General features: G+C 41.8%; 1 protein-coding gene across 4 annotated transcripts in view; it reads right to left on the reverse strand.

Annotated features, from left to right (window-relative positions):
* Positions 1-367: 367 nt before the first annotated feature.
* Positions 368-14,022, reverse strand: part of LOC118124389 (solute carrier family 45 member 4) — a 51,000-nt gene continuing 37,345 nt past the window's right edge. For all 4 annotated transcript variants that reach the window (XM_035182103.2, XM_035182105.2, XM_035182102.2 and 1 more), the window contains 13 exons: positions 12,854-13,042; positions 10,323-10,502; positions 9,993-10,183; positions 9,710-9,896; positions 9,045-9,503; positions 8,691-8,962; positions 8,382-8,543; positions 7,968-8,067; positions 7,790-7,870; positions 7,567-7,697; positions 7,174-7,242; positions 6,919-7,073; positions 368-6,775 (listed from right to left, as the gene is read on the reverse strand). In XM_035182103.2, coding sequence (XP_035037994.1) covers positions 6,601-6,775; positions 6,919-7,073; positions 7,174-7,242; positions 7,567-7,697; positions 7,790-7,870; positions 7,968-8,067; positions 8,382-8,543; positions 8,691-8,962; positions 9,045-9,503; positions 9,710-9,896; positions 9,993-10,183; positions 10,323-10,502; positions 12,854-13,042 — 2,351 coding nt within the window. In that variant the 3' untranslated portion in view covers positions 368-6,600. The remainder of the gene's footprint in view (positions 6,776-6,918; positions 7,074-7,173; positions 7,243-7,566; positions 7,698-7,789; positions 7,871-7,967; positions 8,068-8,381; positions 8,544-8,690; positions 8,963-9,044; positions 9,504-9,709; positions 9,897-9,992; positions 10,184-10,322; positions 10,503-12,853; positions 13,043-14,022) is intronic.

Below are 14,022 nucleotides of genomic sequence, written 5' to 3' on the forward strand. Positions count from 1 at the left end.
ATGGAGACGTGTTGTTAAGTGCTGATCCACTCACAGCTGACTGTTCATTTCTTTTATGTGATTTGTTTCTAACGTTTTCTTAAGAAGCAAACTGGAAAAAAAACATCTCGACTTAGATTTGTGTATTAAAGCGAATTTACCACAAGAAAATGATCTTTTTGAGTGTATAAAATAATTCATGGCTCTTGAATCATTAGTTTGTGTGTCAGGAAACACACAAAAAGGCCCTAATAAAGTTAAGGATTCTCATTTTGGTCAACAGTGTTGCTTAATTGTTCTCTTAATAAGAATTTATGTTTTACTTGCAAAACTTAAACACAAAAGAAAATGTTCTTCAGACCCAATGAAGATTTTGTGACCCGACATCTGAAAAAATTAAAACTTTTATTGTTATTTTTCTTCTTGCTCTGTCTGAAGTAGCTGAGGATGCTTTCTCTTCTCTGTTACCAAATTTGTATAAATGAGTCATTCCTGCTCATATTTTACATAACAACAATCTACCAAGTGAAACCGGCAAACTGTATTTGTAATGCAATTCAAATGTATACCATTAGGGGAAGTTATTATTAATTACCTTCACTTGTAGTAAGTTGAAAAAAAATGTCTAACCTTCTGAATTCATGAATCTTTTGATTTTACATTATATGCATATTGTTTCTAAATACAGTTACATTTTAAAATACATATTTTTAGGATTAATTAGAACAGAAATAGTTTGTCTTCTAAATGACGTGTGTATTTGATCTATTTCCTGCATGAACTGGTAAAACACACAACTCAATAAAATAGGAACATAAGTGAAGGTCGTAATCATGATTTGAGTTTCCTGCACACACTCGGGATTTGATCTCCAGCTGACAACAGTCTGATGACGCAGACACAAAACTCACTTTTCTACCCACAGGAAATGATTCACTAACTAAAAGAAAGAAGTTTCTATCTCGTCTTAAGTCTTGTTTTCTTTTGTCGTGTGGTGTCGTTGTGCTCTTCATTTTTTGTTTAACTGATGGTGAGATTGAAAAAGGTTAAATAATGAAATGAGTCGTTGTTGTTTAACTTCTGAACAGATTTAAGGTGAGTTTCATACAGTGTTCATCCAGAGTCCTACATATGAAGGCTCAAGCATATTTACAGAACACAGAGAGATATATATGTATATATATATATATACAGTCTTTATATAGAAAACAAAACTACTAACAAAAATAATCATCTTTTTCATAGCAGCAAAAAAGAAGAAACTAAAGAGAAATATGTATATTTACATCTTTTTTTCTCAAATAACAAGGCATATTATATATAGTACACTGCGCATACTTGCTTTCCCATTCTTTAAGTATTTTTCTTGATTTAATCTCAGTGAAGATCAGAAGTATTTAGGCATTTCTCTCCTCCATCGTTAACACAGTTTACTGGAGGCAGAGTCACACACACACACACACACACACACACACACACACACACACACACACACACACACACACACACACACACACACACACACACACACACACACACACACACACACACACACACACACACACACACACACACACACACACACACACACTTCGACCAGGTCGGACTAACTGCGTGGCCGCCATGCTGCTGCCACTGGACAGCTGCTGGCTGGAAATAAGAAAACAGCGTCACATTCGTTCAGTGATCAGGATGGTGGAGCCAACACGGCTGCCACTGAAAAAAGTGCAAAGGCCAAACTCTTGCGTGTGTGCATGCGAGTGTGTGACCCTGCCTGAAGTTTAAAGAACAGATACAAAAACAAAAAACACGTTTCCTAGTTGAGTTAAAACACCAGAACAGAGACGACAGACTCGTAAGTAACCTCTGGTATTGCAGCCGTTGATTCCAGAGTTAAGTGTAAACCAGGTAATTGCAACGAACAAAGAACAAGAACCAAAGTACAAACACAGAGATGACATTTTAAACACATCCTTGCTTTTTGCTTCACGTGAGCAACCGTGACACGACCACTCACAAGTGCAAACAAACACACATTTCTCCGTCCACTTCTAAACCATCTCCTGTAACAGTAAATAGAATAAGTTTTACTTTACCCTTTTGGAAACTATAGTGAAAAGTGTCCTTTATAGATAGGAAAACTCAAAAACAAAAAAATAAATATCCACAGTTATTTTTTCTCTCTTATACAACACAATTCTACTGTTTTTGTTTTTTTAAAAACTTATTATGTGCAAGTTCTGTGCAATGTCAGACCCCCCCCCCCGGCTCGTCAAACATCAAAACTAAAAGTGATTTCCCTGAAATCCACTCACATTCATTGACTTTTTTTTCGGAAAAAAAAGAGAAAAAATTTAAGTCACCAGATGGAATCAAAAGGTAAGAACTCAACCTCCCAGCAGGCCGAGCGGGCGGCCGCGCTGCCTGAACATTCCAGAGTCAACAGTAAGAAGGCTTGGGATATTAAGAGCAACACCCCCTCCGAGAAAGAAAAGGAAAAATCTAAAAACTTTCCACTGCATTGGAACTGAAACGCTCGAGTTGCACTTCAAGTATTCACGGCTTGGAGTTTCTCGCCGACACTTTTAACAAGGAGCGTCACACACGTCTTGCCGGAAACTTCACTGATAAATGTGCAAAACTGTAAAAAGTCACATGCTTGTTAAAAGTGTACTAACCCACACCAAGCACAATGCTTCAGCTAAAAGAGTACATGTTGGGCTTTTTGTTTTTCTTTAAACACACAAGTTTTAAAAAAAAAAGACACAAACATCCAGCCATGCATTAGAAAATACATCCCTGACCTATGAGGACAATAAGTAAAGAGATCGAGTGAGTTGTACAGAGTCATACTTTGGTGTTCCACACATGCATTATCGCTGTTGTCACATGCAAACCTCCCAAACCCAAAGTTGTTGTTTTTTTTATCTTCATGTTTTTCCATAAACTGAAGTTGTGTGTCTGTTTTTTTGGTGTGTTTTAATACATAATGTTTTATTGCCCTAGTGGTTCCAGAAGCTGTGGAAAACCCACAGCACCTGCACCCCCTCGTCTCTTTGACATCGTCCCAGAACTACAGCAAGAGCAGTGTCGACCTGGGAAGCAAAAATCTTGCTCCTCCTCTCCACTCTGCTCTGGGACTGAGTGAATGTACCTGAAATTATGGAAGGAATCTAGTTCGTGCGAAAAACTCTGTAACAGCATCCACCCGATTGCGACAAAAATAACAACAATCAGTAAACTCTCTCCTAAAACCAAAAAACTTCTGCACTAAAATCTGGAATACACGCTCAAATAAAACATCCTTTCATCGTTAAATGAACCCACAGCAATTTACATCTCGATTCCTTTCCATTTGCATGTTTCAGCTGATTGAGCTGAAAGGAAAAACTGACCCAGATCCACGGCCTTTCCCCCTGACAGAAGCAGGAAAAACACCTGGAACCAACAACCCTGCTCCGTCCGCAAAAAAACACCTCACGCTGGCCAACACCCGGCTGATTAACTAAGGCCTATATTGCAACAAACCACCTGATTTGTCAGAAAACAAATAAAATCTTTCTTTTCGCCTCCTAACGTCAAGTTTACTTTTACACGTCCAGCATCGTGAGCGAATGAAACATTCAAAAGATTAAGGTCATTTAACCTCAAGGGTTTACACAGTACAATTATGAGATTATTGCATGTATTCTCTCTAATCGGTCTCACCCCTCTGCACTGATGTTTACAAGGTCAAAGTTAAACTAAACTCTGCAGTTTTACGTCCTCATCCATCATCGCATCTCTGATTTCCCCCCTTAAACAGCACATGCAGACGTTCTACTATCCTTGAATTCTTGACGAATTACAACAGATTTGTTTCCCCTTTAATTGGCCCTAATATTCCATTATACAAAATGGATCAGAACCATCTTCAGTGAATTTTACTGAAGCGGTTTGGCTCAGGAAATAAATGTTTCTCATTTAGGGTAAATTTTATTATTTTTGTGGTAAATTTAGCTGTTTTTATGGAGGCGAAGTTCGATTTTGCCAGTAAGTGAAGTAAAAAACAGCTTTGTCATTTAACTAAATTATTGGGTTTTTAGGGTCACTCAAAAAAGATAAATCTGCCTCACTGGCTTATTTTGAATCAACGCAAAGTTAAGACGATTTTGAAAATTTTGAAAATTTAGTTTGAAAATTTAAAGTGTCTACGATAAATATGAAGCTAAAACCAGCAGCCTGATAGCTTAGCTTAGCCTTAAGTCTAGAAACAGGGGGAAACTCTTAAACTGGCTCTGTCCAGAGGTAAAAAACAAACAAACAGCCTACCAGCACCTCAAAAGCTTATTGATCTACATTCAATCAAAAAAAATGTTTATTCAACATTCACAAAAACAAAGTAAGTGTTTATGATCATTGGACAGAGCCAGCTAAATGAACCAGCCGCTGACTGTAGCTTCATATTTACCATAAAGCAGACATTTTTTTGAAGTGAATAAATGTCTTCAATCCTCCTCTAATCTGGTTTCTAATCCCTCTGTTGGATTTTAACATGCAACATGTAAGTCATTAGCAACTTATCTACCAATTACTGCTTCACTGTACTGATCATATTTGGCCTGTTAAAATGGAACCAAGGCTCCTGTAGCAGAACCACAATTCTCCATAGAGGCTCAAGTAACATCTCTTTTTCTCTCTCTCTCTCTCTCTCTCTCTCTCTCTCTCTTACATCACATGGGCCCCAGAAACCTGATTTTTCTTTTCAGGAACCAGGATCCGTTCTAATATGCTTGTGTCCCATTGCAGACACTGGTCATTACTGGTTGAGTCACTGGATCCACTGGGAAAGAGGAGCGTCAGGAAACAAATCCAACAGCCCAAAAAGTCTCAGAAAGGATCGCAAACAACTAAACGCTACAACACTTTTATCGACAATGGCTCAGCTAATGTGCAGTTGGTGACAAACATTGTGTTAAGAGCATTTTCTAAAAAAGAATTAAGCAAAATAAAAGGAGAGAGAAGCTCCACACATCTCTTCTCTTCTCCTGTGCTGTTTGGTTCGTCTCTCCTCCGCTCCTCCGACATGCAGCATGTAGGTTAGTCTGATTATTCAAAATGAACAGAAGCATCATCGTTATTTTCTCTGAGTCCTCAATAAATCATGAAAATAGTATTTTGGATTGTAATGCCCCTGTTTGCTGCACATATTGCATCTTTCTGCTCTTTCTCTCCTGGAATTTCACTCAATACAAATCAGCAGTCTTTTTATTCTTGTTCCTAACTCTCAGCATTAACGGGCAACTGCACACTTTTCAGCAGAGCCTCGTAAATATTCACCTTTGCCCCGGAGTGAAAGCTGAATTTAAGATGTGAGCACCTCTGCCGTGTGACGGAGGGCAAAACAGATCACCTGCAATCAACGTGGGGGCTCCAGATCAATTATTTCCCCTGTTGAAACAGGCTTCGGGCTCTCAGTTTCAGAAATGCCACTTCTAAGAGTCTCTAGAGTCTTAAAGCTACTGTCGCTGAGTGCTGTTAAGGTCCCGCAAAACCGAGTGTGTTCACTTTGGTGACGCCAAGTCCGCACGCACACACCCTCTCGTCGATGAGCATCCACATGACGAAGCAAAGATTCCATCGATCCGATTCCACAGCGAGGAAGAACAATATTTTTTTAATGATTGCAGCTTTCGAAGACTAATGTTCATCAACAGCATTCATTATTCAGGTGTTCATCTGATTCAGATGAAGAGGTGTTTATGTGCATGTGAGAGTTTGTATGAATGAGAATCCCCTGAAGTTTCCTGTCCAGGCGGCTGCTCAGTAGCACCTCCTAGAGGCCCTGAGAGACAGAGAAGACCTCAACTTAGAGCAACACTATGCAACTACTTTACTCTAAGATAACAGCTCAAGAATCATTTAGATGGAACTCTGATTTCTAAAAAAGGGTCAATGGTGCCTCTTTCATTCTCACTCCGCATTCCTGAACGCCTCGTCACTGTATGTAACTTTGGTGAGTGAGTACATTCTCTTCTAGATGATCGTTGCAGCTTAAACTTAACTTAAACTGGAATCCGGCCCAGCAAGTTCAATTAAATCTCCGATCAATCTTCGATATTCAACGAGACAACTTTCCAAAACGACTTTGGAGCTTGTAACAGTGACAGCGCTTCTTGTTCGGGGAGCGAGAATCGTGAGGAATAAACACCTTTCTGCCATGTTTTAGTTCAGCAAGTGGGACTGAGCTAATTTTTCTTTGCTTTACAGATGTATTCACCACTTGTGGCTGCAGAGGGCGCTGCTGCTCAGTAAAAGTTACATAGTGTTGCTTTAAAACCATGACCAGTGAATGACTCACTTCTGGGCGATGTGAGGTTTAAATGAAAGGTTTTTCGGAGACAGCTAAAACAGCACTGGGACCAGAATGATTTTTTTTTTTTGGGGTAAGTTGGTCTGGTATGACGCTGGTCTTCTGGACTTCTGTTTTTCCCGACTGCCCCCCTCTCTCCTCCAGAGGTCTGTAAACTCCAGAACAGCGAGATTGGAGGGTAAATCCTTTCGTCTTTTCCAACAGCATTGATGATTAAAATGAATTTAGTTGTGTTTGCAGCAAAGTCTCTGTTGAATTTAGCCAGCCAATCACAGGGCAGACTCGTTTTCCGTGTGACAGGAAGTGGTGGTGGTCGTGGCCTTTCCCTCCTTATTGAGTTTCAGGAAGCTGGGTTTCTCTTTCACCACGGCTACGGCCGTGCTGTTGGGATTTTCCGGCTTTTTCAAGGCCCGTTTTTCCGAAGCTTTGGCCGAGTCCCCACCGCTGAGGATCACAATTAAAATCAAGGAGTTAAAGGAATAGTTCAACATTTTAGGAAACAAAGCAGCTTATTTCTAAATGTGTTGAACTGCTCATGTAATGACATATAAGACGTAACAAATAAGACCAAGTGTTTTTTTTCTCACCCGCTGTTTGGCGACGGGTAAATGACCAAAAAGCACGCAGTGAAGAATCCAAGGAGGGAGCCCCCAGAGGCCACCAGGGGAATAACACGGACGCTGCCAACAGCTTCCACCACAGCACCGAGACCGGAGGCCACCATGATCTGACTGATGTACACCTGTGAAAGTCACATTAGGATCATACAACAAACTTTTTAGCAAACACATAGAACATACTGTGTAAAAACAAGCAGGTAGATAGATTTCTTGAAAACACACCTGGCACGATAAGATGGCACAGTCAATGCCAAAGCCTCTCCGGGAGTTTCCAGGACTGTGCTGGATGTACTGCAGGAGACAGAGGAAGATGTACTTCATGAATGTCACTTAAATCTTTTAGAGTTAAATATATTTGAAATACAGAATCACAGAAAATTTACAAAAAATCTCCATCTTGAAAAGCTGCCATATTACACTTATTACTCAACTGTTCATAAGTCATAAATTAAAAAGAGAACAACAGTAAAAGTTTGTTTGAAATAAAGATTGAATTATAAGTCTGGTGTTCTGCAATATTTTTTTTATTATTCTTAGGAACAACCTAAAATACCTCCTGAATCATCCTTTGAACCACAGAGTTAACTTTAGATTTAGAACTAACATCCTCTGTACCTGTTTCATTTCGTGATACTGTCCTAACAGAGCGTACGGACAGTAGGAGATACTCATGGAGATGATGCCCATGGTACTGATCATCACCATGGAGACATACACATTAGGGAAGATTGCCATGACAGCAGTTCCTATGAAGAAAAACAAAAAACAGATCAATTCCAAAGTTACTTATTAGCTGCTCACATGTATTAAGTATCTATCAAAGTACTGTGGTTCTCACCTATGGAGAATGCAAGTGTCCCCAGGATGTAGATGACCTTAATGCTCAGGTCAAAGTTGTCAAGGTATTTCTGAAGGAGAGCTGGAAGAGAAGGATGAGTTCAAAGTTTAAAGTTCAGATGTGTTATTCTTCCAGGGCAATTTAAGATGATGTGATGATGTGACAGTTGTGTTGTTACCTGAGCACGTGGCAGCAGTCATGGCGTATATAACGAGTCCCCAACATCCCATCTGAACTCCTCTGTGATAGTTTTCCAGCAAAGTAGAGTTGGCAGGAGCCTGAGAGAGAAAAACAGGGACGGTTTCTATGTGAGATCAATGCAGGAGTGAACTTCATCCACTTCTTTAATAAAACTAAAACTAAAGTAAACTGCTTCTTCTTTTAGACACCAACATGTTTACAGATTATAAGATGTTTATTCTGATTTATGTTCTCATGCTTATGTTCAAGTCTTTTAAACACTTTCCATTCATCTAACTACGGATTATATGGTTAATATTATGAGATTATGTAATGTAATCTGGTAATCTTCTGAAATCACATATGCATATTATCTATTTCTGCCTGTGTGTTTAGCTGCTCGTGCTCGTACGGTGGGATCTCCGTGGTAGATGACTTGTCCCATGAAGTCGGTGAAGAAGACGGCCTCGGCGATGATGGAGAACCAGGTGAGCAGGTGACAGGCGCAGAGTCGCAGCAGCTCCGGAGGCATCTTCAGCATGGAGAGCCACAGCAGTCGCACGGTGGTCTCAACCTGAAAGGGATAGGGGGGGAGAATTACTCTACAATATACTACCAAAACTGCACTGCTTTCCTACCAGTACATCAGGAGTAGCAGCCGTAATATGAATAGTGTCACAGTTTATCACTCGACTTGTAAATCCCTCCGTCCGCTCCTCACCTCGCCCTCTTCGCTCTCTGTGTCTCCGCTGGAGGAGTTGGTGTTTCCGCTTCTGTGTCTGTTCCTCTGTCGACTCCTCCTCCTGTGTCTGGTCTCCACCTCGTACAGGTCGTTCATGCTGCGAGACGGCTTGATGAGAGAAGCGGCGTTGGCCCGGCGGTAGCGGTAACGGTGGCTCCCTACTCGGCCGTAGTAGGAGAAGGTGCAGGACGGCTGGCGGTAGAAGATATGGCGGTGACGCGATTGCCTCATGGGAGCTCCGGTACTGGCGGCTGGAATAAGAGACACATTATGAATTATATTTTGTCATAATTGTATATATTCTAGAAAATAATATTTCATTAAGATACAAACCTTTGACCATTCCAGCACGGTGGGCCTGCCCTATAGAGCTCAGGCTGTTGGTGTTAAATCTATCAGCATTGGTTACACCAGCTAACAGCCGACCGTTCAGCGTCCGCTGCTCATTGAGCTGGTTGTTGAGCAGCGCCTCCTGTCCGTCGTCGTTCTCCATTTCTTGCAAGAAAGCCGAGAGGCGGGAAATCCTGGGTGTGAGAGCGTTTGTTTGGTGGTTGTTGTTGGTTTGGGGCTGGAGCGGGTCCTGGCTTCCTGTGCTGCTGCTGCGTCTGATGTTGGTAAACCGCGGAGGGGGAGTGCTGTGATTGGCATTGAAGAAGGAGGAGTTCGTAGGTGGCGAGCCTCGATAGGGCGAAAGGCGGTCGGTGAAGATGGACGGCTCTAGGTGGCACAAGAACATTGCATCATGGTCCAGGTGGTCGCCGTCAGCCATGGCGAGAACACTGTCACTTTTACCTGAAGACAGAGGAGGAGAGGACTCAGTTTAGAAGAGAGGATTTTGTCCTTTTTTTTTAGCCTGTTATGTTTTTGACGTATCAAAGTGGCCTGAAAAGGAATTTCCCTCAAATGAGCCACTGTAAAAATCAACTGTGTTAAAAGCTGCTTGACATCAGGAAGGAAACCTTGAAAACACAGGAGCAGATATCCCCATCTTTACTTACTTCTTACAAGCTCCACCTCTAAAAAGTCCATCTCACTATCTCCCCGATCTGACATGTCATCTTCATAGGGGTCGTAAAGGTCGTAGCTGTCCATCGTTTCATTCTCTCCTATCATTTCCAACTTGGGACCAAGAATTGCTGCCTTGCCATTGGACGAAAGTTGCTTTTTGTTGGGATCTGGGCTCTCCTGGTGAGAAAACAGCGAGAGGAGCGTGTTCTGAGACGTAATGGAAAACAGAGGTCTTGCTTATTTTGTCATTTAAAAAATGGAATTTGACAGTACCTGATCCAGCCTGTCGTGTTGGGGGGAGTACTGCTGCTCCTCGATGCTGAAGAGATGCAACACCACAGAGACTGAGAAGAGGATGGCGGCGAAGACGAACAGGATCTGCTCTTGAGACTTGAAGATTGATCCGAGGAAGGTGTGCGTCCAGTCTAAACCTCCGAGAGCGTAGCCGACTGCGCCGCCAAGACCTGTACACATGATCGGAGGAAGAGGTTCAGAAGCAGATGGAGGCAACATGAGCAGAATGAGAGTCTGTTCTCATATTCTTTAGTGTGTTTCTCGTTTCCATCTCGCTGAGTGAATTCGTGTGTCGGATGTCCGCCGTACCTGCTGAGGCAGCGTGGATGTTGAGCGCCATGTCTTGTTCGTCTGTGTCTGCCACATCTAGCAAATACGCCCTGATTGGTCCCTCCGTGGCGTCTGCACAAAAGTCCAACACCACGACTCCCAGCACGGTGAGAACAATGCCGATCGGTTGTTTTCCCTGCTCGTCACCTAGTGACAGACCTGATGGAGAAAAATATTCAAATGTGTTTTAACAGTGGAGGCTGAATCAAACAACGTCAGTTCAATGAAATTTACTGCTTTTATTCTTTACAGATGGGGCAATTCACTTGTTTAGATACTAGATCACACAAGAACAAATCAGACTATAAATAGAATATAAGTGATAAAATAAAACAACAGTATGAGTCTTAGAATAACAAATGTCAAAATAAAATGAATGAATATAAAAGAAGTGAAATGAAATGAATGGTAACTACAACACCAATACAACAATAACAGTATTTAATAAGTGGATGTTTTCTTGTGTTGTAATGCAACGCTGGTCAGCGCATGATCAATAGCTGATTTGTTACAACTGCTGTGCAACACACACAAACGGGTCACTGCACATTTTCCATACTGCTCTGCGTGATGTGTGTGATGTTGTGTGTGTCTTTACATCAGTGACCTGGTCTGAGCCTCGAGCTGCTCTGTGTGTCTGAGTGAGATAATGTGTGAATGTATGAGAACAGAAAAAAGAGACACGGGACAGTGCGTGTGTGTGTGTGTGTGTGTTTCTGAGAGAGAGAAATATTAGAAGCAGTGTGACGCAGCATGACTTCACAAACTCAAATCCATTAACGTTAGGGACAAAAACATTCATAGAAGACAAAGTGTGTACTGTGTGTGTGTGTGTGTGTGTGTGTGTGTGTGTGTGTGTGTGTGTGTGTATGGGACAATGGAGGAGTCATACTACACACTAGCCAGGCAGACAGACAGGAAGTGAATTGTGATTGGTGGGAGAGGGGGAAGCAAACAGGAAGCATTTCCCTGTGAACTGCCTGGTCCTGTGTTCCCATATCAACACACAAACGCACACGCACAGGTTACTACAGTTTTCTCATGTAGCACTGTGTCGTTCACACACATTCATACATATATAAATAAACAAACAATTGTGGAAATGTACACTTTCCCTCGTTTATTCTCCAATATCAACCTCTCAAACAGGTGCAGGTCATAGGTCACCCTCTCTCTCACAAACACACACACTCACACAGACTCCCTGGTGCCCTAGCACGAGTGCCAACCTCTGGGCAGAAGAAAGGAGGTAGATCAGAACAGAACTGAATGGAGCTGAATGGAATCTGCTGAAAGAAAACAGTTCACACTTTTGTTCTTGTTATTTATAACTTCTCTGATATTTGACTTCACTTTGTTCCATTCTACTCGGCCTGCTGTTGTTGTGCACGTGGTTCATATTTGAATATGGAGCCTGTACATGTGGGCAACAGCTAATTCAGAGATGAATGGATTCCGAGATTGAGGACAATACTCTCTTTAAGAGATATATTTGGGCACTATGAACTTATTGATAGGACAGAATTTAGGTGGGAAAGGAGAAGAGACTGGGGAAGAATGATGTGCAGCAAAGGGACGTATCTCAACCCAACCTACAGCTTCTGCAAGGGGGCTAAATTCTCCGTACATCGAGATTCCCAAAATGCACTGGAGCACACGGAGAACGAACCCCTGCTCTTTAATGATGACTAGTCGAGGGCCTGCTCTACTTCCTAAGTTCTAAGTAACAAGCGTGATAAATAAGATTTGAAGCAGAAGGTTCAGTAATGAAAAAGAAAAGCGACTGAAGAATGTATTTGATGCCTTAACTCAAACATAATTCACAACATTCACACCACTGTCTCCTTTCATACGTGCGTGTATGTTCACACGTATACAATCACAACATATGGCGAATTACATCCGGAGCTACGTTGACAACTTTGGCCCGAGATCAATATCTTTGTGGTTTGATTGACAGCTAAATCAATTGGTTTGATTGGATTGGATGGATACGACCTTGTCATGACATTTGAGTGATGCAATAACCGAGGATGACATCACTGCAAGGACACGACACTCAAGCTTTTCACAACTGATGCTTTATTTCCTCTGTGGGCTGAGCGCATGCTGAGTGAAGCGACAGAGTCTCCCTCCGGGTTCATCAAACTCTCCGGTGGTTTAGATAACAGCGTTCGGCAGATGGCACAAAGCGAACTCATGTAGTTTCAGGCCAATATTCAACATCAACATAAGTGGAATGAACATAGTGGGTTTGTTGTGTAAACTGCAGCTGTGATCTTTAGGGGATTAGAAAATCAAAATGTGTGAGGATGGAAATGTGAGGATTTCTGACGTTATGGATGGTTTATCAGATCTTTTATAGACAATAGTGGTGAATTAAGTAAAGGTTAATTTGGAAAATAAGTGTTAGAGTAATCATTGATAAAAAATGTACTATAGAAATGTTTTTTAAAAAAAATTAAAACACACAGAGACACTGTTATGTGTCCACACTGACACACACTCACCTATCAGCGATCCATTCAGAAACAGAGCCACTCCGATCAGCGTGCCGATACAGAGAGCCAGGATGAACGGTCTCCTCCTGCCCCATCGCAGAGTGCAGCGGTCGCTGGCCGAGCCGATCAGAGGGGTGAACATGAGGCCAAGGACGGGACTGAGGAACCACGTCAGGCTGTAGTACTGCTCTGGAAGACCTGGAGACACACAGACGGAGGAGGGACAGGAGTATTAGACTGTGAAGAGTGAAGGGATATTCAAGTTGAGTTGTTTTTATGATTTTCAGAGAGAGATTTTGAAAGACAACCTGTAAACAACTGAGGTTTGACCATGAAGTTTTTCTATAATCCACCAGGGGGAGCAAGTAACTTCCTAATTGAAGGAGTAAGAGTAGGTAATTTTTTCCTGATTGTTTTGGATTAGAAATCAAATTTTCAATTGGATTTACAGACAGAAACACATATGGATTGGATTTACACACCGTGAAAACATTATTAAAGTAACGTATCATTTAAGTTCAGCTAATAACAAGTAGACATTGTATAACATAACATGGTAAAACAACAACATTTCTGTTTGAGAGCTACATGTGGTCCTAGTGTTGCTGCCGTCACAGGTGAGGTACACATCAATATGTGTTTGTGCTGTCACCTCAGTTACCTAAGAGTTGACCTGCGGCTCAGTTAAAACCCACACAAAGAGAGAACGGAAGAAAGCCACGGCAACCGTACACAACACGAGGATTTAGCCGGGCTCTATTGAGAGTGTGTGTGTGTGAGTGTTCACCCTGGATTATCACACAAAGGGCAGCTACACCGGCTCCTGTGTGCGGGTTAATGCAGAGAAAATGAGCAGAAGAGTGATCGAGTTTCTCAGACTTTTGTGAGTAACGGACACAGAGAGTAAGTCCGCAAATGGATGAAATGCACATCTTTGTGTTGCTTGTGTCGAAAAACCTCAACTGGCTCATAAATAAACTTCACCAGGCTCCAGAAAGCCGCAGCAACACAACTTCAAGTGATGCTGGCTGATGGAGGAGGAAGAAATATACTGTACTTCATGTGTCCTCGTTACTGAACCCATGTCTAATTATTTTGGTTCCTGACCTTTCCACTGCCGCAGCTGAGGACTGCAAACACACGCTGCATGACAGGGTCTCAGATTAGACTTCAAGGTC

The sequence above is a fragment of the Hippoglossus stenolepis genome, chromosome 17, assembly GCF_022539355.2.
Source record: "Hippoglossus stenolepis isolate QCI-W04-F060 chromosome 17, HSTE1.2, whole genome shotgun sequence".
Lineage (NCBI taxonomy): Eukaryota > Metazoa > Chordata > Actinopteri > Pleuronectiformes > Pleuronectidae > Hippoglossus > Hippoglossus stenolepis.